Raw genomic sequence first — 25,909 nt, forward strand, 5'->3', positions numbered from 1 at the left:
TAAAACTCCTTGCTCAAGATGCATTTCAGGCTGTTTTGATTGGAGTATATAAGCATCTACCTGAGGTGAAGATAACAGACAGCAAAGGACGAACCTAAAGCAGAAAGGTACAACAAGAGTCAAGGGATAAAAGCAATACAGAGACCCTCCAGAGACTTCTGCTGCAAAAAAATTAGGCACATATTCTTGTGCCCTCCATCTCTGAAGGATGAAGCTGAAATGAGCTGAGAGGAATGGGTTCACTCAGCAAAAAGCAATAATATTTACTTGTATATTTTGCAGTCATTCAGTTTTGGAACACATTAACCTGTTTGAAAAGATGATTTTTCCTACAGAATAGAAAAATTTGGTTTTTTCACTGTGGTTCAAAGAATAAGTTTGCCTCCTATCAGAAGCATCATCTGGTAGTAAGTTCCTGCTTTCTAGTTCCTACTATGTCAAGACACTTTTCTTAGGTAAAGTTCCTTTCCAGGAACTGGCTTGCAATGGTTTTGCAGCCATGGTGAGTTCCTTCCACTCTGCTCCTGAAAAAGCTAAGTATGAAAGGAAAATGTAAAAATAAATGTTAGCATTTAAAGGTCCCTTAGAGAGCAAAACAGCTACACTAGGCTGTAACTGTTGGCAGTCCACCTTCTCTACAGAACATTTTCAAGCTGGGAGTTTATTTACGTATTGAACTCAAACCCCAAAAAGAGAACTTCTGTTTGCATATGTAACTACCCAGGATGTGACTGTAGTTTCCCAACATAGTCACATGATCTGCTTTAGCTTTTTTTTTTTCTTTTTAAAAATAAAGACACTCCAGAAGAGCTGAATTAGAAGAAATTTGGTGAAACCACACTGTTGTCAGAAGTTCACAATGACATTACAAACAAGCTGGATATCAGTCCTAATGGCATTTCTTCTTCTATTACGTAAGTCATCTATCATATTTCTTTTTCATCTTTTCTGAGAGATAATTTTTTTATGAGCTTAGTGGCATTATTTATTTCCCAGTCTGATTGTATGGATGTTGTTTAAAACTTTGCTTAGAACTTTGTTCCTTGTAAAAAGAACATTCACTGAGACAGTGGGGTATTTTGCTGAGTTTTCTAGCAAACACCTCCTAGACTGAGTGCTAAGGGGTCAGCTATGCACAATCCAGAAGACATCACGAAGTTAAATACCTGCATCTTTGCAGATATGACGGCAGACTGCTGAGTGTCCTGTTTGGCACTGTATAGAAAACAGAACTTCAGTGGAGTATAAGGAGAAAGTTGATCTGTGTGCACACTATCTGCAAGCTGCTTTTGATGTCTGTGACTCTCACAGGATGACTTTGATGCTCCTGACTCAGGCTGCTTCTCACATTTCCTCCGAGCCCAAAGCAGGGCTTTCTCCTCCTCACAACTTGCCTCTTACTTCACAGTTACCTCCACTTTGTGCAGGGAAAAGGTGAGGCTCACGGATAGAAGTGTCAGCAGGGTCCAATATTAACATTGGGACTAATGGGGAGGCAGCAGCTACTAAGACAGAAGTTTATCTGAGTTACTGTGGTCTCTGAGAGGTTCAGTAAGGGGGCAGACACCCTCTGGTAGCAAAAGCCTCATCCTTATCTGACAAACACTCCCTGCACTACCCTGCTTCATGCAAAAATTAATCGAAAATCATCATCTGCCCTTGGGGAATCCCACAAGGGCAGTTGGCCCCACCTGAGGCATGCAGACTGCTGCTCCAGCTTGCATCTACTGGATATCTACTTCTGCCTCGGATTCTGCAAGCAAAGCTATCCATAGGTCTACAACGGTGCTACATCCTCTTGCAGCTCCTCTCAGAGTATGCATAAGAATTTGTCACTCTCACTGTCCTTTTTTGTTGGCCCTTCAAGCTGTCTGCACCTTTCTATAGAGACTTCCAAGAGTCCAGAGGAAGGACATGGGTAACCAGCCATTCTTACAGATGTGAAGTCAGCAGTGGCTGCTATCTAGTTACTGACTAGTTATTACTCAGCAATTAAATGGCACAAGTCCCATTAATACCGTATAATTTGCTTATAGTGTAGAGATGCAGACTCAAGAGCAGAAAGACATGTTCCACAGCAAAAAAAGACTTTACGATAGATACAAGGAAAATGCATTAACCTGCCTCCAAGTGTCATAAGGAAAGGTGTACGCGATGGCCAATCTATAGGCCTTGGAGAAGAGGTGCCTGGATAGGACTAGAGCTCAAAAAATTCCTGCTGTCAAGTAGAAGTGACTCCTGTCCTCATTTATTAATACAAAGAATGATTTTGCCTCTAATTTGAAGTCTGAGGAATGACCCCATTTGTCTGGATGCCAATAGTGCCTATCTTATGAAATTCATGTATAACTGGGAACTTCGTTACACTAATACCAGACAATATTTTTGTGTGTGTGTTTTTTTTTGTTTTGTTTTTGTTTGTTTGTTTGTTTGTTTTTAATAATGGTTTTCAGGAATAGTTAACGGTAGAATCATTGCTTGTAAATACTTAGTTGTCATGGGCATTCTTTATTTGACTCTAGAGTTGCTCAGACACCCCCTGTGAGCCATTCCTTTTTTTTTTTCTACCTTATCTCTGGGTTTCCCAGATGTTTGCTTCATTTCCCATTTGCTGGCCCGAAGGTGAATGGCACTTAACCCCTGGCTACTTCATCACCACAGGACCAACCACTATCTGCTGCAATCAGAAGGAGAAACCTGAGATGTGGGAGGGAGAAGAAAGTCACATGGAAGCAGGAGGCAAGAGAAGGAAAGGGACTGAGGCAAGTGCTGTGCACTGAGAAAGAAAAGGCACATGTTGCTGTTTATCACTGCAGGTTATGGCTGTGAGTTGTTCACAATATCTCGTAAGATGAGGAAAGTGAGCTATTCCTGATCCCTGGTCTTATGTCCAAATTGCATCCTGCACCACTTTCCTCACCACACTGATGTATGGGCAAGGCACAGCGTGAGCACAGTTATGTAGCAGAGGACATAGGGGAACAGGACGTCCCTCGGTGTGGCTCAGAAGCTGTTTTCTGCTCAGCCCAGCTCTGTACACAGCAGGTCTGAGGGGGGCTAAGCCTGCCCAGAGGTACAGCAAGATCACAGACTGGGGCTCCCAGCCCACTCACAGCCTGGCGTATTGATTTGCAGGTCTGTCAGCTGCTCAGTATCTGTCCCTTGGGGGAAGTAACCACACTGGCAGAGGACTGTAACAGGCAATCAGAACCAAAAGCTTCCTCAGCTGCTGAGCCTGGCTCTTCAGGCTGGCTGCTGCAGCAGATTCACACTCACTCTTTCTCCGTCACCTCCCACCTCTAATGCAAGACCTGTCTAGTCTGCAAATTCATCTCCAGCCTCTCTGCCAACAACACACACATAAAAATGTTCCCCCACCAGTGGGAGGGAGACACAGCCCATGCCTCTCACCAGCCTCCCACTGCTGCTGAAGCCAGAGGGGGCACTTCTGTTACAGCTGCACGTTGCGCCTAAGCCCAGCACACAGGAGAGGTGACAAAGCACCATCAGTTGCTTCAAGACCCTTAGAAAAATTATTCATAAGTCACTGAAGTATAGATAACAAAGTCATTTGCAAGGCTGCTCCACGCAAAAGCAAATTTTTTTTCTCCAAGTCCAGAGGGTTTGTTCAAGACATGGGAGTTAGTCTAAACCTAGTATAGAGAGAGAAGTGGTGAGAAAGCCAGCACTGGGACTGGAGTGCTGCAGAATTTGAGGTGCCATTTCGCACCCCTTTGTATCAGGAGATTTGTGTACAACCCCTAAAGATCCGAAGATGGGATCTAGGTCAAACAGTGACACGTCTGTATTTAACTTGATCAGTTCACTTCCTTCCAGCTGAGGAGAAACCGAGACAAACAGAAGCTGGCTATCTAACACAGTCCTCAAAAGCAATCGGTATTTAAGAAGCATCCAGTAAATGATATTAAACCTTAATTAAAATCATGTTGAAAGTATGAATTGAAAATGTTCTCTCTAGTCCTGTGGGTTTTCAGAGACTTCCCTCCCTTTTTAAAAAGAAACTAATAATTTAATCTTAATATATTAAACTGACCTACATAAAATATTCCATGTAAAATATTATTTCTGCCATAAAACACATAATCTGTCACTGGTTTAATTCCATTAGAAAGCATACATTAGGGTCTATGTATTATGATCATCAGGATAATAAAAGTAATACAATATCACTTTTATTACATTTGAATTTAAAACATTCTTCATATGAGCACAAAATAATTAAGGAGATGGAAGAAAGGTGGGTTTTTTTAATTTATAATGAAATAAATTCACAGGCAAGAGCAAAGAGATTGGTTTTTAATCTGGAAAATCAGGAGCTATGCTTTTCATACCCACTATCTAATCTTAGACTTTTTTTTTTTTTTTAATCCTTTTATTTGTAACTTTTACTTTGGTAATTTAGAATAGCCAGGTTTGTGTTCATATCTACAACTGGATTCCCCACACATCCCAACTCCCTCCTCTGAGTGTCATGGAGGTTTTGGAGAGAAAACATTTCTGCTTTTATAAAATAAGTTTCCAGACATTTTAATAATGAAGAAAAGTTTGTCAAAAAAGGATTTTCAGATCAGATACATTTCCTTTAAAACTCAAGATTTTTTTAAGTTCATCTCCAGATTTTTGAAGCTTGGCTCATAATTTATGAAAAATTGGCATTAGAAGTGCAGTTGAGACCAGGAAATAAAACCAAATCTGTTATGAACTACCCAATATATCGGATTTTTCTGACACAACCACAAAAGCCCCAGAGTGCACACTCAGCTCAAGAGAGAGTTGCAGCCATCTGAAAAGTGGACAGAAGATGGATTTCTGTAAAGGTACCAAAATGACTGGTTTTGCAGTGAAAGGACTATGCCTTAAGTTTAAAAGCAATAATATTCTAGCATTCATTTTACTGGACAAGAAATGAAAGCACAGCCCCCAAAACCTCAACAAGGCAGAATTAGTTCTCCAGAAGAAGTGGAGGAGAGACAGGAGAGGTAAGATGGGACTTATAATGTTGGACACTTTAGCAGTAGGAAAACTGGGTGCATTTAAGACCTTAAAATCCTACTTGAGCTTCAGTCAATAACCCCCCACTGCCTGTGAAAAGACGATGATGTGTGCAAAGCAGCTGTGTTCCCACAAAGTCTCATATATACTGTCGCCCAGGCAGCCGATTGCCAAAGAATAGTAGCTGAAAGAGAGGACTTCACGTTCTGCCTGAGGCATGTACAGCAGGCAGAAATTTCATAGCATGCTTTTTTTAAAATGCAGGAGCCATACCTGCCTTTAAAACCCTCTCATGCTCAAGGCACCTCATGCAGTTATACATCAGTTATGTCATCTGGAGCTGTGTGAAAAGTGGAAATAGCCTTGCAAGTCCATCACCAAAAAAACCCCAGCATTTTGAGCATACATTTTTAGCAATTTTGTACTATAAGCAAGCAGCATTAAAACTAAAGATGACTTCTCTCCTTTTTCTTGACATTTCTTGTTGTTGTTTGGAAAATTTTGAATATGCTGCCTTCAGAAATTATGTGGGAATTAATTGCTTTCTTAAAAGCCACTTCCTTCTGGGGACCTCCATGCTCTGAGCATCAGGCAGCTGAGCTCAGTGTCTTTATAGAAAAGAGAAGGGCCAGCAGGGTGTCCTTTTGATGAACAGGGAACTTGCTGTGGGAGTCTCTGAGCAGGTGACTTCCAGCCTATAATGTTTTCTTGCAAAAGGAAAAGACTCTTTTTTCTTCCATCAATGTCACATTTTGAAGACTACAGACAGAATTGGGATGTGTGTTTTCTGGAGAGGGTGCTGAGGTGTGCCATATCATCTCCTGTTAGTGTGTCTTATAATCTTTACTGCATTTACAACTTTTTCATCTTGCTTACAGCTCACAGACTTGCAGTGAGGAATCTCTAGAATGGAAACAACTGAAAGTTTTAAAATCATAGTTTCCATTTGGTCCAAAACCTGGCATATAGTGGCCATTCCTAGACTGTCCTCATTAACTTGACTGATAATACTTCACTATTCCAGGAAGCCTCAAATCCTTTCTTATGCTTTACCAGCATCAACCATTTCCTTGGAAATAGCCAGATACAGCGTTCTCCTTTAATACAGAGCATTCTCCCTGATGTCCTAATAGGCTAAAATATTTCCTTTCCAGATTTTTGGAGAGCAAAGGTCTATGCTTCTGGAAACCCAGAGGAGGAAATAGGTGAGTTCATGGTGAGATTTTTGCTTCTAGACTGGAAGTTAGGGGCAAAGGAAATATAACATAAATGAATGTTCTTAAAAGAGTGTACATACTTCCAGCATGTAGAAGATAATAGTCTGTTTGTACTTTGCCTGACAGAAGAGTTCTGCTGTATGACTGGGACTATTAAATTACTTCTAAGTAAATACAATGAGCACAGGGAGGACAGAGCCTGGAACACAGATACCCTCCTGTCTGACAGACAAAGATAGACCTTTATGTACACATAGTAATGCAAATCACAATCTGGTTCACAGTTTACACTTTAAAATTATCCTGTTTTCTCTAAGCAAAGCCTTACAGGCAGATTAGTCAAGCAGGGCAGCAGGCTGGGGACTGGGTGGAGATGAAGCTGTGTGTGTGCAGCTATGGGAAGCAGGGACAAGAATTTGGCAGGATGCAGAATAGTGAGGGAGTGGGTATGGGAAATTTCACTTTGGAGGAAAAGTTAGAGGATTAGCTCTAGAACTCAGCTGAGACCTGTACACAGAAGATAAACTTGTTCATTATCATAAAATGGCATTGAGCCCTTAGCCATGGGTTCACATGGTTTCATCATGTGCAGTGTGTTGGGAGCAGTCTAGTATGTGACTCTTCTCACCTGTTCTGTCTCAGCATTATCAGGCCCTTCTGAAGAATAAATATGAAGACTTTTTTAAGGGGGGGTGTATTTTAACTTTGGAAACTTTGCGTTACCACATTTGAAACGCAGAGCTGTGTTTACCACTTAATTGTGTACACTCACTGGTTTGTTTTACATTTTTGCAGATCTCACATATGTTATTATTGGAGTTACTCTGGGAACATTTCTAGCAATCAGTTTTGTAGCAGTAATAATCTGCATGATCAAAAAACAAATGCTTGACAATGTCTTTGGAGGTAAGAAAAAATACTCCTGATTTCTTATCCAGAGATCTAGATCTCCTTAAATTCTGATACAGCAGATTTGAGTTTCAGTGTTAGCAATTGTGTACATATGACAGCTCAGATTTTCCTTTGAAGAACTATTTTTAAAATGTCTGAAGTGCTGGAGTCCCTAGAACTGTATATTTATATTTCACTCTAACCAGCTCTCTTTAGCCTTACAAGAGAAACAGAATTTTCTTCAGCTTACTGCCTGGGTACCCTTTTGAATAATTAATTTTTAAAACAAAATTCTGCCTATTCAACGTAAGTTAAACATCCCATTGAATCTTCAGGATGGGCAGGAGGTTCGTTCACACTTCCTAGCCAAACTTACTATTTATTTCACTGATTCTGGACTACTTCTTTAAGTGCAACTGTCTGACTGCTAGATATGAAGTTTCAATCAGAGTACATAATAAAAACTCCCTATAACTTTTCCATTGTGATTAGTTTTCAGGATGCCACAGGAAAGCACGTTTTTAATCTGAAACAGGCAAAAAAGTTCAGTAGACAGAGGTTAGTGACAGGTAGCCTCATGGACCTGTCCAGAGTTTGTGGCCCTCCATCCTCTGCGCAGAGCCTCTCCTGCCTGACAGGACTCCAAAGTCCTTCACAGAACACTGCACAGAAAATATTGTGATGATTTCTTCCACTGCTGAAATACAACTGTTGTCTGTGGAATGAGAAAACAGCCCACAATAACACTTAACTTCAGTTAAGAGCTAGAAATAAAAAAGCACAGTAAATACAATAATAACAGACAGGGGCAAATAAGGAAATGCAAAGCACTAACAGTTTGACTGGAACATCAGTGTAAGATGTTATTTTTTTTCAAAAAAGAGTCCTGGGACTTTGCAAAGACAATCCTTTGCAACCTAAGTTTTGCTTGTCAAGAGAGGTCTATACTCCTAGTAGCACATGAAAATTTGGCTTGGAAAGAAACCATAGCAGAAATGGAAGTAGTGAGGCAATCTCATGAAATATGTCAGGAAATGATCCTTACTGAAATAATTGCTCTGTATGGCATCTCCATGATGAATTTTAAAAAGCACCTATGCAGCTCTGGTTGCTTACAGAGTGCCAGGTCTCACAGTCCACTTTTAAAAACAAAGAAATTCTCACAAATGTGACCAGTTTCTACCCTGAAAATAAGCCAGACATTATATAAGGAAAATGCAATGAAAGGGCTTAGTCATGTTGCTACAGCTCAGGACTGGGAGCTGCTTGTCCATCTATCGTGTCCAGAACTGCTTGTTTCTGTGGCCAGATCTCTGCATTAACCTGTGTGCAACAAATGAGAGCTGATTTGTCGGCATCCAGAACTGTCTAACCCTACTAATTCAGCAGTGCACCATGACACATAACTTCAACAGTGGTCACAGACTCTTGCTTAGCAAAAGGAGAGCAGAGAGGTCTTAACTATTAAGTTTGGAGTGAAGTAAACTGAGTAATCTGGGCCCACTACTGTTCTGTGAGCTCAACGAATCAGTCATGACCTGATTCCATCCTATTGACAGTTAACACCAGTCTTTTAAAGGGTAATTTTGCAGACTCCCCACCTACCCCACAAAGAAACAAACGACAATGTAATGCCACTTCCTGAAAGACAAAGGGTTGGATGCTTTTGTTAGTAGCACTACACAGAACTCCTAAAGGGAAACTACTTCCATTCTCATCAAGTATCTGGCCTCAAAGTTGTTCCTCATGATGCTCTGGGAATGTGCTGCAATCAAATTCAAAAGAGCCCAAATATTAGCAAAGATACAGCTCTGAGAAAACTGACAGGATATATTTCAGATGAAAAAACCAAGAAAGGCTTTAGAAAGGTTGCATGACACTACTAATATCACAGAGTTTTGCCTCAGAAAGGATGGCTGGATTTTTACTAGCAGTAATTACATTCTCCTGATTGCATTCTCACAACTTCTAAACAGCTCTATCACCACTCTGTTCCTGGTTCCCTAACTAACCACGTTTTCCTGTTCTTTCTTTAGAGTCAGATGGCAAAATGGATAGAAGGTAAGAGTCATTGTCCCATGTGTTTTCTGAGGTGTTGTGATACACAAACTGCAATGTTTAACTCCTCTCTCTATGCATGATGCTTCCCTACAATTGTGATTTGAATGCTATCACGTAACACACAAACTTCTAGAGGACCATGATACACAGCACACCTAGGGAATCTGCATGGAAAAAGGAAATTATTTGTAACAGGGTTTTGACATTTCTGAAATAGGAGAGAAATTCCAGCAGACTGAGATTCTTTTTAAAAGGAAAAATCTTTCAAACAATTAATTAAGCTTTTTTAAAAAAATATTTTAGTTTGTACTACATATTATAATAGCAAACACATTTTTTAAAAGGAGCATTTTTAAAGGGATGAAATCCAAAAGCCTTGTTTCAAAAGTGCTGAAGTTGGATGTTCTTTGACATTGCTAGAACTATTCCATACTTTCTCTGAAACAAAGCTTTTATTATCTTGTCATACAGTCACAAGCCCTTCAGATTTAAAAAACAAACGATAATAGAAAAAAAAAAGAAATATATATATATATGTAAACTAGGGTAAACGGATTCATCAAAACTTTCCCAGTTACTGTGTTTGAACCTCAGTTCTGAGAACTTCCTTCACTCCAGGCTCTTACAGGTCAAAGACATGCAGTGATCATTCCTGCTGGAAGGGATGCATTTCTGCCCTTCACCCTCCTCCTCTTCACCAAGAAACAGTAAGATCATTTTAGATTTTGAGCACCTGACAGGTTCACAGGCAGAAGAGGCAGTGCTAGACTGCTTAAGTCATGACCACTCTGCATCTCCTCCAAGGACAGGAGATGTATGGGAGCAGAGACACCAGACTGCAAGTTGTCTGTTGGCTCAGGACAATCTACAGTATAGACACTATTTTGTGCCCCTTTGAGACATATTATAAGTGACTAAAAAACCCCAAACATTAATTAATCAGAATTCTCATGAACTGGAGGCAACAGCTGTACTCAATGACCTAAGAAGTGGCTTTTGGCCTCTCTCAGAGAGCCAGATAGAAGCATGTCCTCATCACAGTTGTTCGTTATAAAGAGAGTACAGCATATGTAAACACTCAGTCAAAGATGAAAGGAAGGGCACCCCTTGCAGCAAGTACTTCAATGTTTTGCCTGTCCAGCAGAGAAGGGGCCCAACTGTGGAACATCTGTTATTTCTCCAGGGGCACACTTCCAGAGGCTAAGACAGCTAACTGTCATAACATATTTCATTCCTAGTAACGCGCTATTCTCTTACAATACACTCACAATTTCTGTGTATTAATCTAAAATAAATTAGGACTACTATATGGCTAGAAGAACGAACATAGAATACCTGGTAAACCTTCTGGTGTATTAAGGACAGTGTAGACAGAGCAACAAAAGGGAAGGGTATGAAAAAAGAGCTGAAGTGAAACAGAAAAGCCAGAGACCAGAGTCAAGAGAAACGGGAACAAAGAGAGGCGAGGGATAAAGACGAGACGCAGAAGGCAGTGAATTTACTGCCTGGATGAAATTCAGATGGCGTGATCTATGAACTGCTCCACATTGGACTTTTCAACCCTCCACCCCACTTGCTGTTTATTATATGCAATATTTTCCTTCACAGACAGTTTGAATATCAATTATATCATCATCTGATCTTTCTAGGGGAAATGAATGACTTTGTCATGACAGCAAAATTTAACATCTTTAATGATGACCTTATGTTGACCCCTTTGATGATTCTTTTCCCAGTCTACAAGCATTTGATCAAAGGTAGAGTGAAGTTCCCAGTTTCATGTCAAAATTCTGGTCTTAAGGCTGGAAATATGACACAATACACATACTCATTGCCTTAGAGACACTGACCAGTGAGAGAAGCAGTAATTCCACAATATTTGGGGGCAAAACTGGGTATGTTAAAGATTACTTTTTTTGATTAAGCAGAAAACAACTATAAATCCACTGTTGCTTCTTGATCAGTTGTACTTTTCAGTTCTACTGTGGCAGTGAGTAATTTACTAACAAATCTTTGTTCTCATTTACTTCAGGGCATCTATGTATTATTCCTTGGTGGCTCATTAAGGAATCCTATAATGCAATTTTTAATCTGAGGAAGCAAAATAGCATTCTAGTGGTCTTGATGAAATCTTTGGCAGTAAAAATACTACCAGATCCATAGCAAACATTTTAAAATGTCCCTATCAACTAATCCTTAGTAGGATTAGTGAAATGCAGATATCCCTGAGATAGCACCAATTTTTAGCAAGGAAATATATAAGGCAGGTTTTTTTTTATACAAAGCTATACTTTGCCATCTTAGATGGTTGATTCAGGACTAGCTTTGTTGTGTTTGCACCATCATTCTGCAACCCAAGTAATCTACTCACAGGAAAGCAAATGGAAATACAGCATACAGGATGCAATGTACTTTTTCATCTTTTCTCTTAACCTTCTTCAGGGCAGGGCCTTTCCAGATGGCAGAGTTTGTGTTGACACGTTAAACTGGCTTGTGCCTAATGGGAATATCTTAAAAGTTGGAACTGGACTTCTATAGCACAAGTAATGTCTGAAGTATGTGGTAACCTTCCAAAGGACTCTTATCTATGTTGCTATCTCTTTGTTGTAGGACCAAAATTGACCCAAAGAACACAGTTATATGCCATGTTTTGGATTCCTAAATTCTTCATCTAACTCGGATGTTCATTTTAATCTGATTTATTTTTCCCCACAGGTCATAGGGATAGTTTCCCATTTATTCAGGTCACCAGGGACACATGATAATTAAGTCTAAACTGATTATAACTACATGCTTCAGTTCCCTGGGGATTCTAATTCATGGCATTTTTAGGTCAGTGGCAACTCCTGGAAAACTTTTTGATAAAGTCCATTATATGAAATGACCTGGTTCTAGATTTACTCCAGCCAACTATACAGCCATCTTGAATACCTCAGTGATAAGCAAGATATCACCCCGTTAGGATCACAGAGAGCTAGCATATCTTCTGCAGATAATTTCAGTTTCTGCTTGACCAGTGATGATTATTCGTGTTTGTTCAGGGAAAAAAACCCCTTAATCTGACTGATAAGAGTAGTCACTGCATTCACCTCTTGCCAAATTTTGTTTTAGACTTCACATCATTATTCCCACAAGTATCTCAGGCCTTGCAACAATTTCTCTTCCTAGCTGGGACATCCGCTGTGTGGGTGTCACCCAGCACAGGTCCATCATAGTTGATGGAGCTGCTCAGCCTCAATGCTGAGTATCTTCTTTTGTGCCAGAACTCTGACCAGCTGTTACTGAAGGTAACCAACACATTGCAAGAATGGGTTTCCACTAAAATCAGGAAGCATTGGGATGTGTCCCTTTTAGTACTTCCCCAAACACTTAAACCAGAAGTGTTTCTGCATCCACATGGCACTGACAGCTCATTGTGAAATAATTAACAGCATTTACCACTTTATTAAGTCAGGTATATAACACTAAGATTTAAACAGTCAATTCACAATGGGATGCCCTTAAACTCAATGGGATATTTACTAACACTTGAGAAGAGAAAAAGGCTCGAGGCAAGCTGCTGTCAGCTAACAAAACAGTAATTTAGATGTCATCTGACAATTATTTAATGTCCTATTTTTAAATTAATAGCTCACGTCAGTTTCAAATGCCATCTTGGTGTAGCTTGGTAAATTATAATGCCTAAAGTTTCATGCAAGTTTAATGTATTAATAAAAATGTCTGGGCACATTTAATGTTAGCAATATTTTGAGTTAACTACAGTGCATGGCTGACAGATTTATTTTGACAGAAGGAGACAAAGAAAGAGGCATACGGACACAAGGAGAAGGATGGACAGAGAATGTTTACTGAAAAGGCAAAGGTATATACTTTAAACCTGCTGCAACAGCAAAAAGGAATCTGTTGCCTCAACATGTCCTGGGCAACAGAAAACACCAAAATTGCCCATGCCATTCACAGGGGTTCTACAGGCCTCCATGTAGATCACTCAGCAGGAGATCAGATTTTAAATGCAATACACAAGTCATTCTGATGTTTGGTGGAGGAGGAGCTTGGGAGTTGCACATGCCACGTGCCAAGCTTATCAGTGATTTTCTTTTGCTATCCAAAGCAGCATCTAAGTGTTCTTTTGTATTTTCCCACTCCACTACTTCTAAGAGAATGACTTCTCCTCCTTTTGCTAGACTATGGTTGCAAAACACAAGGTACTCTTGAGAATTACATTGTTCCTTATGTGAGTGGAGGTGGGCTTGGAATGTCATTGAATCTTACAAGCCCGCAGTCTTCCCATTGTCTTAAAACAGTGCCATGGATTAGACAGGAGGTGAAATCATCCACTCAGAAAATAAAAACATCAGAGATAGATGGCACAGCATAGACTAGGTTTGAGCAATCATATCCAAGTTTGAATGTGGAGCTGCAGTTTCTTCCAACTAGCAGAACTGTCTCAGCCTAAACATTTGACTTAAGTACCTTCTTCCTACCACTTTGTCATATTTGGGTCTGTAGCCAGCTGCACTGACAAGCAGAAATACTGAATGTAAGAGGACCTGATCGAACAATTTCAGATCCTTTGAATAGGTTTAGAGTCAGAGAGAAAGAAATCCTCCTTTATTTTGAGAGAACAGTTCTTATTTTTCTTCTGATCTAAATAGTACAAATGGGTCTGTAATACTGTGAATTGCAAAATGCATCAGTTACCAAAGAGGAAGCCAATCAAGTAGGTATGAGTCATATCACTGATACTATCAGCTGCAAATAAGAGAGACAACCTGTATAATCACTGGACTCTGAGCTCACAAATAAACTTCACCAAAGATGTAGTTTTGATGCTAGGGTACTTGACAAAGCCACAAATGCGAGTCCCTTGGGAAATGGGCCCCAAATTTACAAATCAAAATGCATAAGTAAATACACATTGAAAGGAAAGAGACCTTGGCATTGCCTGAATGTGTCACTGGAAGTGTGGTGCACAAGGAAAAAGGATCAAGATCTGGAGCACAGTTTGTACAGGATGCTGGGCATTCACACGTAACACTACACATTCAGGCTGCAGCCGGGCAGCAATACTGTCTTAGCCACTCTGCTATCCGTTGAAAACATACCTGCTTAGGATGCAAGCACATACTGCTGCTTTACTATAGGCAAGTCCAATGGCAAAAATACTTGAAACAGCATGATGCCAAAAAATAAAACTGCAAAGGAATTATCTTTATCCAGTTCCTAATTAAAGTGACTAAGATGTCTTCTCCACAAGACATTTTTATACAAAGAGAGCAGGAAACAGGGACTGGTACAAGTTGTTATAAGCCATACTACAGTAACTTTTGTGAATTTTAATTACTTTTCAATGAAGTAATTATCTCCTGTGGAAATACATCAGCCTTGGAGACAGAGGTTTTCCTTGCAATGATCTGACTTTAAGAGGACATGTTTTCCAGTAGTAAGGTGTCTCACTTCTCTGTCTGGAGATACCTGGAATAAGGCTAGTTCATTCGCTACATTTCATTCAAGCTGTGGCCCTTGTCCTAAGACTCCTGTTAAGAAGTTAACATAGGATTTATTCTGACATCTTTACCGAGAGAGATTAAATCAGTGACTCATTACATTGCATATGTGACCACTGAATTGTCTGTCACTACAAAACACTACAAAACTTTGTCAACTGTAAATGGATATGAAGGAGAAAAGGTATTAACAACAAGACAAACTCAAGACTATGAGGAGATGTTCAGTTTAAGTAAAAAATGTATATTTCTCACCATTTGAAGTTAATTCAGACACAGGTCCTACATCTTGGAGTCACTGTGTCAGGGCCTCTTACACATTTTCCTAGGTATAAATCCATGTCTGTCATGTGCCCTTAGGCGACGGGCACTATAGCGTCCCATCTTCACCTGAAGAGTCACAGTCTCCACCTTCCAAGTTTCCTGTTGCTCAAACATGTTCCCTCAGGTGCTTCCAGCTGTCTCTTAACATTCTCATTCATCCAACACATGGGATGCAAGCAAGAAATGCAGGCATAGGAAAGGAATTTGTTAAGCAGAGTCACCGATATTCTGAGGAATGCATTGCAATATTACCAGTCTCACCAGAATAGCAAGTGTTGGTATGGAATGGTTTGAAAACCATTTGCTTAGCCTTTCATACAGAGTCCCAGCTGCTCAGTCTATTCTCACTCTGGCCTTCAGATACGTAATAATGAAGAATCCTTATTTTCAAAAAATGCCTTCTCCTTTAAATGTAACGCAGGGTGTTTCAAAAAGATTGACCCAGTTTCACAGATATAGTGATTTCAAATTTGGTCCATCTTTTTGAAACACCCTGTATATGACTTTGCCTACTATTCACTCAAACTGCAACTCAGACTGCAAACTTACCTCACCAGCCTTACAAAAAAAACCAAAAAACAAGCAGGCCCAAAAAACACACACCAAGCCAACCAAAACAACAACAAAACCAAACACAAACCAACCAAACAAGCCCACAAACAAACAAAACTAAACTGAAAAAAACCCAGTGACTTATGAAATGGGAAAGTTATCAGAAGCCATTCAAAACTCTTGGCACTTGATGGGTCTCTCAGGGGCAGTCCTTCCTGAGGTGTCTCATGTTTCTGCATTAGCAGAACAGTGCCTGGAACAGACCAAATCCTCCAAGATACTTTTCAACAGCAAATATAAAAAACAAGAGCTGCAGCTGTCAACAACCAGAGCTGCCAGACAGACACTTGGCAGACGGCAGCTCAACACTGCCGCACGGATGGGCCTCCGTTGAACAACAATCCTTTCACTTATTCCCACAAAAACCACCCCTATGAAACTGCCTCAGTCCACCAGTTACCTCCCTTTCCCCACTCAGCTCAGTTTTTCCCTTGTGTGCAGCCATGGCATTCCTGCCATAGATGGTCAGCATCCTCTTCTTGGATCTAAAGAAAATCAGTCATGTAGAGTCAGCAGAATCTTTGACACCTCTGGGGTCAAAGACTCAAACGTTTTTCCTTAACATCCCTCAGCTGTATCCGTATCCTAAACTGTTCTTTCACCTGCCACTCTTTTTTCCATGCAGCCCTTCACAAGGTCTTTCATTCTGCCATCTAATGCATTCCACGAACAATCCAATCAGGTCAACATAAAGTTTTCATAAGTTATTAGAGGCTTACAAATAAGGAAAAACAGAGCCAGCAAAAGACACCTGGCCTCCTCTGTGATCTAGATAAGCCTTGCAAAATCAATAAAAAATTATTCCTCTGTGGTGTGCTTTGACTGCAGACCCTCCCTTCACACTGCCACCATGGCCAAATATCAGTAGTGAACAACTATCAGGAGAATGGGAATGGAAGACATCTTGGAGGGCTACAGTCCTCTTAGGCAGAAGTGCATTTGCACTTCACTAAGGAGCAGATACCACCTGCATGAGATGAGTCTGGCACTGCTAATATACCAGAGCAGGCCTGGTTTCTTGCTCAGCATGGTAGGCACTAGTGGGTTGCTGATTGAAAGCTGTATTCACTGCCTTAGGTTTGTTTTCTCAGTATGCATCCTGGGAACTAAGTTTAATGAATAATATTTTTTCAAGTGCACAAACTCCATAATAATGCATGATAATACAAATAAACATAAGTATGAGCAGAGATGGCCTATATAATTCTATGTGTGTTTGTGTAAATGTTAAAAAAATGAGCAAATGATCTCAGCAGAAATGGCTGTCTTGACTCCTTGCACAGACACATTTGCAGAAGCAAAATGTAAATATCCATTCTGTATTTATGCAATGGTCACCAGTGACTAGAGCAATAAACTGACTTTTCTACCTGGTTCTGTCACTGTCCCATTTAGCTGAACTTGTTCTTCTGAACAACCTTGGACAAGTTACTTCAGCTCAGGTTACCTTTTCCATAAAATGAAATTAATCTTTATATCATACACTTCAAAACCAAGGACACTAAGCTTTACACTGTGCTGGGGACACTAGGCTTTTAAAAGCAGTACTAAGACACTCTGTAAGCACTTTCAGATTCTCAGTTCCTCTTAGCACCATTCCTGAATAGAGGGAATACTTCAAATACAGGCACATATACACACAGAGTTTTATATATATAGTCACATATGTATAAGCCGAGACTGTTAGGGTGAGGTTAATTCATTAAACCCCTTTCCAGGATACAGCATACTTCACTGATGCCAGCCTCCAGCCTGACAGGCAGAGCCACACTTCTGGCTATTTTCTGCTCCTCCCTGCCCACTCTCCACATTCCCTGGGAGAGCATCTGGCCCAGGGTGCCTGTGCTCCCCTCAGATCTGGGGGCTGCGTTTGTGGTTGACCTTTTCACAGTTGCCAAACAGGGAGGAATTCTTACTCCTTCCTACCCCTCTGCACAACTGTTTGAGGCTAATCTTGAATAGCTCTAAATCATTTGATTGTAAGAGTTGGTCCCAAACCTGCTGAGTCAGGAGAATACTTTCCTGGTAATATTCAGACACCTGTCGGAGGCAATTCCTTCCACAGCCGTCATGGTCTTTGTTGGCAAACTTGCTGGTGCCACTGATTCCAGCAATAAATGGGTAACTCTACCTTCCTGTGGAGCTGCTGTGAGTCTGGATTGAAAAAAAAATCAGAAATGCTTCTGGAAGAGTACCCTCATCACTGCTGTCAACAGAGACCCAGGGTAACTCAAGCATTAGATGTCACCGAGCAGAGAGCCTCCTGCTCCCAGGCAGCACCCGCCTGCCATCCAGACTGAGTAGCCCTGTGTTGACTAGGGCTTGTCAGAGAGGTGACAACATGGGATTAGCTAGGAATGAAAGCTGCTGTCATAGCTAAAGGATGGCTCAAAACCAAACCAAAATAAAACAAGACCTCCTGACGCAAGAGAGCGAGAGTGTCACAGGTCTTAGCCAGAAGAGAACAACATCAAATCAGAGCTCCAACATATTCCAGCTCACAAAATTTCCTGTATCGCATTGAATTTCTGGACAAGTTCACACTAAGCACATGAAAAAGGGATCACTAATTTCAGATTCAGTCCTAGGAGACTATTTTCAGTGACTTCTCAGAAAATAAGATTATTTATAGATCCTTCCGGATGAGCATGTACATAGTATACCAGATCATTTTATTTCAGTTCCCTGATCTCTTACTCTCCAAGAATTCTGCCTAGAAGGACTTTTAGTAGGTATCAGCAAAGTTAAGTTCATTTTTCTTCTGGTTGTTGCTTATAACCACCCGCCTCCATATTCCATGTTCACTTCACAGCCTGGTGTCAGAGAGAAAAGAGCAAGCTGAAAGAAATAAGCATCACACAAAGTGATGCTGATTCCTGCCTTGTAGGCTACGAATAGTTGGGAATCCATGGAGTATTTCTCATGGATTCACAAAAGGTTATGAGCTTAAATGCTTTCCATATGGGTTTAAATTGGTCTTAAAGACACTCTACAGAGACCCATAGCTTCAATGGAAAATTTATATGGACTTGTAAATGGAAAAAGACAGAATACCACTGGCTGAAATGCTATCAGGTTATTTTTTGTGCCTTAAAAACAACACCCAATCCATTCCAAAATCAGATTTATTACACAGGTGTTGAAATACTTGCACTGGCATGGAATAGGTGGAGGAGGGGACTGGGAGCTGGAGACAAGTGCTGAATAATAACTGTTCCTTTAGGTGGAAATGCTGTTTTTAAAGCATTTGTAAACTCCTTTGAATGAGCTTCCACTATTCCCTGGAGGAAAGGGGGACCATCTCCAAAAAGTGTCCCATCTCCAGAGGCAGTCCTGCTCTGCTTTCCCCTCCATCCCAGCACAGCCACTCTTCTGGTCAGGCAATCACAGATCTCCACCACCTCTGGCTCTGCCAAAATGTCTGTACAGTATAACATAAAAATAATTTTCAGAGAGATCAGGCTGTTCAAGGACATCTGGCACAAAGAAAGTAGTGAAATATTCCAGCTGAGGCAGTGGGCAAGGCTGGACCATCTTTTCCTGTAGCAACTGGTATTGCCAACAGTGGGAAGACCACCTGAGAGCATCATCAAGAAAGCGACTCTCTTTAGGTGACTTACTAATTGCATTGGGCTACATGGAGAAGAGCATTGGCTTCCCAACCAGTCTCTTTGCTCTTTTTGTATGCAGAGAATTGAGCCAGTTAGGATTAGACTGCAGGCAGGCAATCATTTATAAGTGGCAAGAAAAGGCACTACCCCTCCCAGCAGTTCCTGACACTCTCTGACACAGGCAGGGGAAGGGATCAAGTGAGCATCCCTCAACCTAATTCATTAGTGATTCACTCCAGTTAACTTAAATGACTTTGCACTGGCCTTGTTCTGCATTAATCTGTTGTCATAGTCAGAAGAAGGCACAATTGTTGTTTTTAATAACTACAGTTCCAGACAGGCATGAGTTTGTGTAACTTAGTTCACATACTTAAATCTGTGTTATTTTGTGTGAAGAAATTTTGATAAGCTCATAAGTGCATCCTGTATCAGATCCCCTGACTATCTTTTCAGATACCTCTCCTTTCTGGGAAAGAGTTGCCACAAATTCTTTGAAATGAGCTGAAAAAGCTTGCTGCATAACAGTGACATCTTGGGTAATCTCAGAGCTGTGTCACTTATAGAAATTCCTTGTGTCTGCAAAGTGCCAGACCGGTGCAGGCAAAGGAGGGCTGAGAAAACCCCCAGGTACCTCCAGTGTGGTCATCAGCCTGCAAACAAGCAGGCTGGCAGGCAGGTGCTGTCTAGGTGCTGGTGAACTTCCCTTCTTGCACTTCAGCAGACACCTTCTCTGGATGCCCTGGCAGCTCCCCGAGGACTGCGCAAAGCAGGCAGTATGGGAACTTAGCTGTGAAAGAGCTGCAGGACAGTGCAGGCACTGCCACCTTGTAGAGCTCTACAGACTACACCCAGCCCCAAACTAGAGAAGGAAATCAGGGAAGAAATGGAGCAGAGCAGAAAAAAATCCCTCTGTTTCCAGCTTATATATCCCTTGCCATATGGTCTCCTGTGGACTGTACACCCAGTTCAAACTACATAAATGAGAACTAGATTTTAACTCTTTCTTAAAGACACTAACAGTTAGTGCAGTGAATTTCACATGAACAGAAAATTTCAAGTGCATCTTTCTAAAAGACATGTGTGACAAAGTTCCTCTCAGAGAAGGAAAAAAGACTGAGGCAAACTGCACAAAGCAAGTCCTTGCCAGCCAAATCTCCAGTGAGTTATTTCTTTTGCAAAGTCACCAGAAAATGTGTAAGTAGTATTGAAGGAAACGGACTATGATGAATACCATTTCCCAGTGGAGTTATGAGATCTAATATAAACAAGTTGAGGGCTGCAAGGCAAGAGCTTATTTCCAAGTACTGACGCTAGATGGAGTAAAACTGAATGAAAGATTAAGATCAGTGAAGAAAACAGGAAAAAAGTTCCCGCATTTCCCCAGCTCCTAATGTGTCACGTATTTAAATGCTCATCTTTGATTACTGCTCTGAAAGTGAAAATTAATATCTCACTCTCTATATTTTTGCAGGTCAAACATGGGATCGAGCCAGAACAGGTGTGTTCTGGGGGAAGGAGGGAGTCTGGTGGAGCAGGGGAGTGGGGTGGTAGTACCAGGCAGACACACGGAAGTTGTAAAGGCACATCCACCTAGGTAAAGGGAAAGGTCGCATAGCATAAGAGCTGTGGGGTTACCCTGAGCTCCTAATGACAGGCCAGATCTGCCAGACACTCTGCATGGGCTAAGGCAAGTAATTTAACTGCCTTGTTCTCCAGCTTCCCAACTGTATACCTGGAATACCCCAACATAAGGCTGAGGCATACGGCAAGGCTGTCTGCCCTATGCAGCTGCAATGCAGCTGTCCCCACATTAGCAGGTACTCCAAGTAGTAAACTCTTGGAATAATGCAGCCACAATATGAATCCAGGAGCTGCTCAGATGCTCCCCACTCATGTGGCAAAGCAATACTGGGAAGCAGCCCAAATGACAATAATCCAGAGTCTGCAACATAGTGAGCGGTTCTTACGGTAGGATGATGCCCTAAAATGCATTGCTTGCAGCGAGGATGGCATCTGGAAGTCAACACAACAGCCAGAACCAGACATTTGTTGTGTTAATTCACTTAGGAAAAACAGATACGACATGAAGACATGAAGAAACATTTAGGAAAATAACAGTTAAGTGGAAAGAACTTACCGAATGTAATTCTAGCAGTTCTATTAATAATTTTCTAGAATTCCTGCAATTTTTGTCTGGATATCTCCCAACTCAGCATTTACAATGATGCTATGGATCATCTCAGGCAAAAGCAAAGCCAGAAAGTTATTGTTAATCTGTGATTATTTTTTTTTTTCCAGAGATGACATCAATGTACCAGGAAAACAAAGTACAGATGGTCAATAATCCTTTTGCAATCAACAGTTACCTGCCTGAGGATCAATAGAAGTCTCTTGTGCACAGGCAGGAATCTCACCAATACCAATTCTTTTCTTTGTTCTTTAATTGAGAGACTGATTGATTGATTACAGGAAGAGCTTATAATGCATGCTATCGTCAATCACCTGCACACAAAAAACCTGCAATCCCCAACAGCATGCATATGAAGGAAAAGTATGAGGAAAATAAAATAGATGAGCTCTCTTGATTAATAGATTCTGCTTAGTCTGTGATAAGTATGTGGTTGATTTCAAAAATCAATTAAATGTAGGATAATCAAAAAGGTAGCAATATATTTCAGCAGCAGAATTTATGGTCACACCCATGTATCAAGTTAGGTAAGTAATAACTGAAGTAACATTAAAAATCATTAATTTGAGTCTGAAATAAAAAAAGCTTCTCAAGTAATTCAGGAAATACCTGTTTTGTATTAATAATAAGACATTTCATTCACACTAGAGTTGTTTTATGTTTTGTATTTTTTTTTTCTTTAGGATGGATATCTTTTGATTAACTGTAAATGCTAATACTAATTTCAGTCATTTTATATGAATTATGGTCATTTAAAATGAAAAGTCCTTTTAGAAATAATGTTTTCCATGTGTTGTTTTTAGAACATTGAAATGAAAACAGTTTTGTATACTCAAAAAAAGTTTCTGGACATCTGAAAGAAAACATTTCATGTCAACATTCTACAAACAAGTTAATCTGACATTTCCAAAATTCACCCATCCCTATTTTTTTAGTATAAAACAATCACAGAATCACAGAATGGCTGGGGTTGGAAGGGACCTCTGGAGATCATCTAGTCCAACCCACCTGCTAATAAAGGTACCCCTAGAGCAGATTACACAGGAAGGTGTCCAGATGGGTCTCGAATGTCTCCAGAGAAGGAGACTCCACAGCCTCTCTGGGCAGCCTGGTCCAGTGCTCTGGCACCCCCAGAGTAAAGAAGTTTTTCCTCATATTCAGATGGAACCTCTTGTGCTTCAGTCTGTGTCCATTGCCCCTCATCCTATCGTTGGGCACCACTGAGAGGAGTCTGGTCCTCTCCTCTTGACACTCACCATTGAGATATTTATAAACATTCATGAAATCCCCTCCTAGCTTTTCCTCTCCAGGCTGAACAGACCCAGCTCTCTCAGTCTCTCTTCGTAAGAAAGGTGCTCTAGGCCCGTAATCATCTTCATAGCCTGAATGCATCAAGTTCAGTCAGAATCTGGGAATAATTTCAGTCTCCCAGCCCCTTCATTCTTGTTCTAGCCTTACATATTCTGCTGAGTTTGGTTTTTTCATCAAAATCGCTCTGCCTGGCTCTAATTACAAGCTTCTTATAGTGGGAGTGACAACAAGAAATAGTAGAGCTTTGTCTCAGAACATTTACAAATGTTCAAATAATTTTAAATAGTTTAAATTGAAGTTATTCTGTGAACACATCCCAGCTTTTACCAAAACTGTGAGCCTGTGGCTTTGGTCTCAGTTGAGAAAATAATGTCATAGATTCTATTCTGTTTGCTTAAATCCACTTCTTTCAAGAATGTTTTCTTGTAACAGAGGTCATGACAAGGTGCAAGAAAAGCAGGAACATTTTTGTATTGGAAGTCAGGCTTTCCTTTCAGCTTGTGAAGACAGGGCAGCAAATGTCAGCTGTGGGAGCTCTGGCAGGACTTGGATACAGCAATGCCAGGCTGGGCAACCTCTGCTGTTCCTACAGCTCATCTCAGGAAACCCAGCAGGACTCAAAAGCTTGCAAACCTCAGGCAGATGGCATACACAACATTAAATAATATGATATTTCACAGGCAGCTATTTTGTCATAGCATCACCAGGATGACTCCAAGCAGGGCGTTATACTATTTTATTGCAACTTACATATAACCACTAGCCAGATCCAAAGACAAACTGTAAATAGATTGGATCTGCATAAACTTTTAGCTCAGGCCAATGCCTATAGACATATGGATTGTTTAATCTCTCATCTAACATGGATTCCTAAAGATAATTTTTAATCCAGCATCTGCTCTTACTTATGCCACATGGCAGATCATAATCAGTGAAGTTCTTTACAGTTCTTCACTATTGTAATATAGCAGAAGTTATCAAATTTGAAAAAAAAGAAAGACTGGAGTCCAACCTTGAAATTCTGCATATTACTAAGTAATATCACTTAAAAAATAGTGGAAGCCAGGACCGCCCATCCAATAATCAACTTTCAGACTGTGAAGAGCTACAATTAACCTCACACATTAAAGGCAGAGCTGATGTGCTGCGTGAGGGACTTAGAGTCAATGCACTGTCAGAACGTAAGAGAAGATATATATTTCAGAATTTTGTTCCTATGAAGAATAAGCTACTATACTACTTGAAACTGAAATACTTTGAATATGTGAATATTATCTTAGCAAAGCAGGTAATTTTCCAAATGTGCAAAGGAAACTGGATGGTAATTTATCTGCACATTTGAACAACAAAATGTAAGTTTTATGTTCAGAGAAAATTGGTACATTGGAATAATTTCCCTGGATTCCTAGGTGTCTGTTACCCAGTTCAGTAACACTGCAGTTCATTAGCAGCATTTGATAACAGATAGACTAAAGCAGAAATGTGATTATTGTAAGTAATTGTATGTATGTACATGAGTAAGTGAATAAACGATCTTGTAAGGTATCTTAATTGATTTGCCTCCTTTAGTACCATTTTAATTAAGATTTGGAACAGAAGAGAGCATGTGGTCAGGGAGGGAAGCTATTACCTTCCCTCATTTGTGTGAACAAATGTTTCTTTCACATCATTTCAGTACACAATGGGAAATAAAGATGAAAATAAACAAAAAAAAAGAGCTAAGTTACAAGCAGTAGAGGAGAAAGGCCTGGAGAATTAAAGTTAATAATCTTGATCAGGCAAATGCACTGGGCTGAAGAACAGATTCTGAGCTTCTGAACACTTTTGGTGTGCACTTTGGCTCCCTGGGTATGGGAAAAAGACGGGCAGCACTGTGACAGAGAGCTGGAGATAAAGAACCCCCTGAGCTGGTGCTTCTGCTGCACTGTGAGGTCTGGGCACACTTAGCACCCACCACCGCTGCACGGGGCTGCCGTGGCAGCAGCAACCAGTGCCCCATCAAGCTTAACCCTCCCACCCCATAACTGCAGCAGCCAGCCTGGCTCCTCACAGGCAAATCAGGCTGCCACAACTGTTTTGCCACCCCAAGGAGCTGCTGGATTTGCCCATTCCTACAACCAGATTTACCAGCACCACTTGCATCATCAGCAGCTCCTGAATTTGGGCCAAGCTGCACAGCATGTCTTTGAAATCATCAGTGAAGAAAAATTACATGAAAGACGAACATTTTGGAGGCATTCAGTCAAAGGACAAAAGATACTGTTAGCTCCACTAATTCTTGATCAAGGATGCAGCCCAGGCAGCCCAAAATCAACACGACAGGCGTCTGCACTCGCCTGTTTGCCTGTCTGGCACAGGTTACCCCTGCCCATGCTGAGCACCCCAAGCTCTCCCTGATATCATTGGCATTCCGCTGAATAGACAGCAGTGGGAAAGACTTCAGAATCAGGGTTTTGACACATGTCCAGTTACGTCATGCTGGACCTGCAGTCTTCTCACGGCAGATGCACAGCAACATAATGATGCTTTTGAATAGAGTTATTCAGAAGAGGAGGCAGTTGTAGACACAAGAAGTGAGCTAAGAGATGCTCCCACAGCATGCATTTCTAAAGAGGTAATGATGCAGATTTGGCTTTATTTATAATGCATGTATCACAGCAACAGTGTGATCATTCAGGTCAAATCTTGCTGTCAGTTCCATCAGTGTAATTGTGACTAAATGGAGAAGCCACCAAGCTTGATGAAGCCCTTCCTCTTGCAGTAAAAAAATCAGGCAAAAGTCCACTGGACTCAGTAGAGATGCATGGGTAGAAAAGCAATGCCTGTGGGAGGAGTCCCGTAAATCAGACCTCATTGATATAAATCTGCTCTGAGCAGTGTGTGGAAGAGTCTGATTCAGCTCTTTCCAAACTAAAGGGATGAAAGGGATGTCAAATTTCATAACAGTCAAAACAGTTGCAACAGGAATCTTTTTTGATCTCTCTCATGCTTGTAAGTGAAATATCAGGTCATTTTAGTCAAGAATATTCATTTTTCTGTTTCTTACAACTAAACTTAATCAAATACAAAACACAAAGACTGTTAAAATGCTTGACTTAGCAGCCAAAAATGGTAAAACACAAGCAAAGTATCTACCTAGCAAACCTGATAGAAAAAGGATGTTTATACCCACTC

At 40.7% G+C, this 25,909-nt stretch overlaps 2 protein-coding genes across 3 annotated transcripts in view; one reads left to right on the forward strand and one right to left on the reverse strand.

Moving 5' to 3' along the window:
* C8H10orf71 (chromosome 8 C10orf71 homolog) overlaps nucleotides 1-25,909 on the reverse strand; it is a 93,085-nt gene that overhangs the window by 52,720 nt on the left and 14,456 nt on the right. The gene's annotated exons all lie outside the window — the stretch shown is intronic.
* On the forward strand, nucleotides 806-24,280 carry TMEM273 (transmembrane protein 273). Its single transcript, XM_071811944.1, has 6 exons — nucleotides 806-914; nucleotides 6,168-6,218; nucleotides 7,026-7,136; nucleotides 9,158-9,182; nucleotides 20,708-20,734; nucleotides 21,535-24,280. The coding sequence occupies exons 1-6, from the start codon at nucleotides 860-862 to the stop codon at nucleotides 21,578-21,580; spliced, it is 315 nt and encodes a 104-aa protein (XP_071668045.1). The 5' UTR covers nucleotides 806-859; the 3' UTR covers nucleotides 21,581-24,280.

The sequence above is a fragment of the Patagioenas fasciata genome, chromosome 8 (genome assembly GCF_037038585.1).
Source record: "Patagioenas fasciata isolate bPatFas1 chromosome 8, bPatFas1.hap1, whole genome shotgun sequence".
Taxonomy (NCBI): domain Eukaryota; kingdom Metazoa; phylum Chordata; class Aves; order Columbiformes; family Columbidae; genus Patagioenas; species Patagioenas fasciata.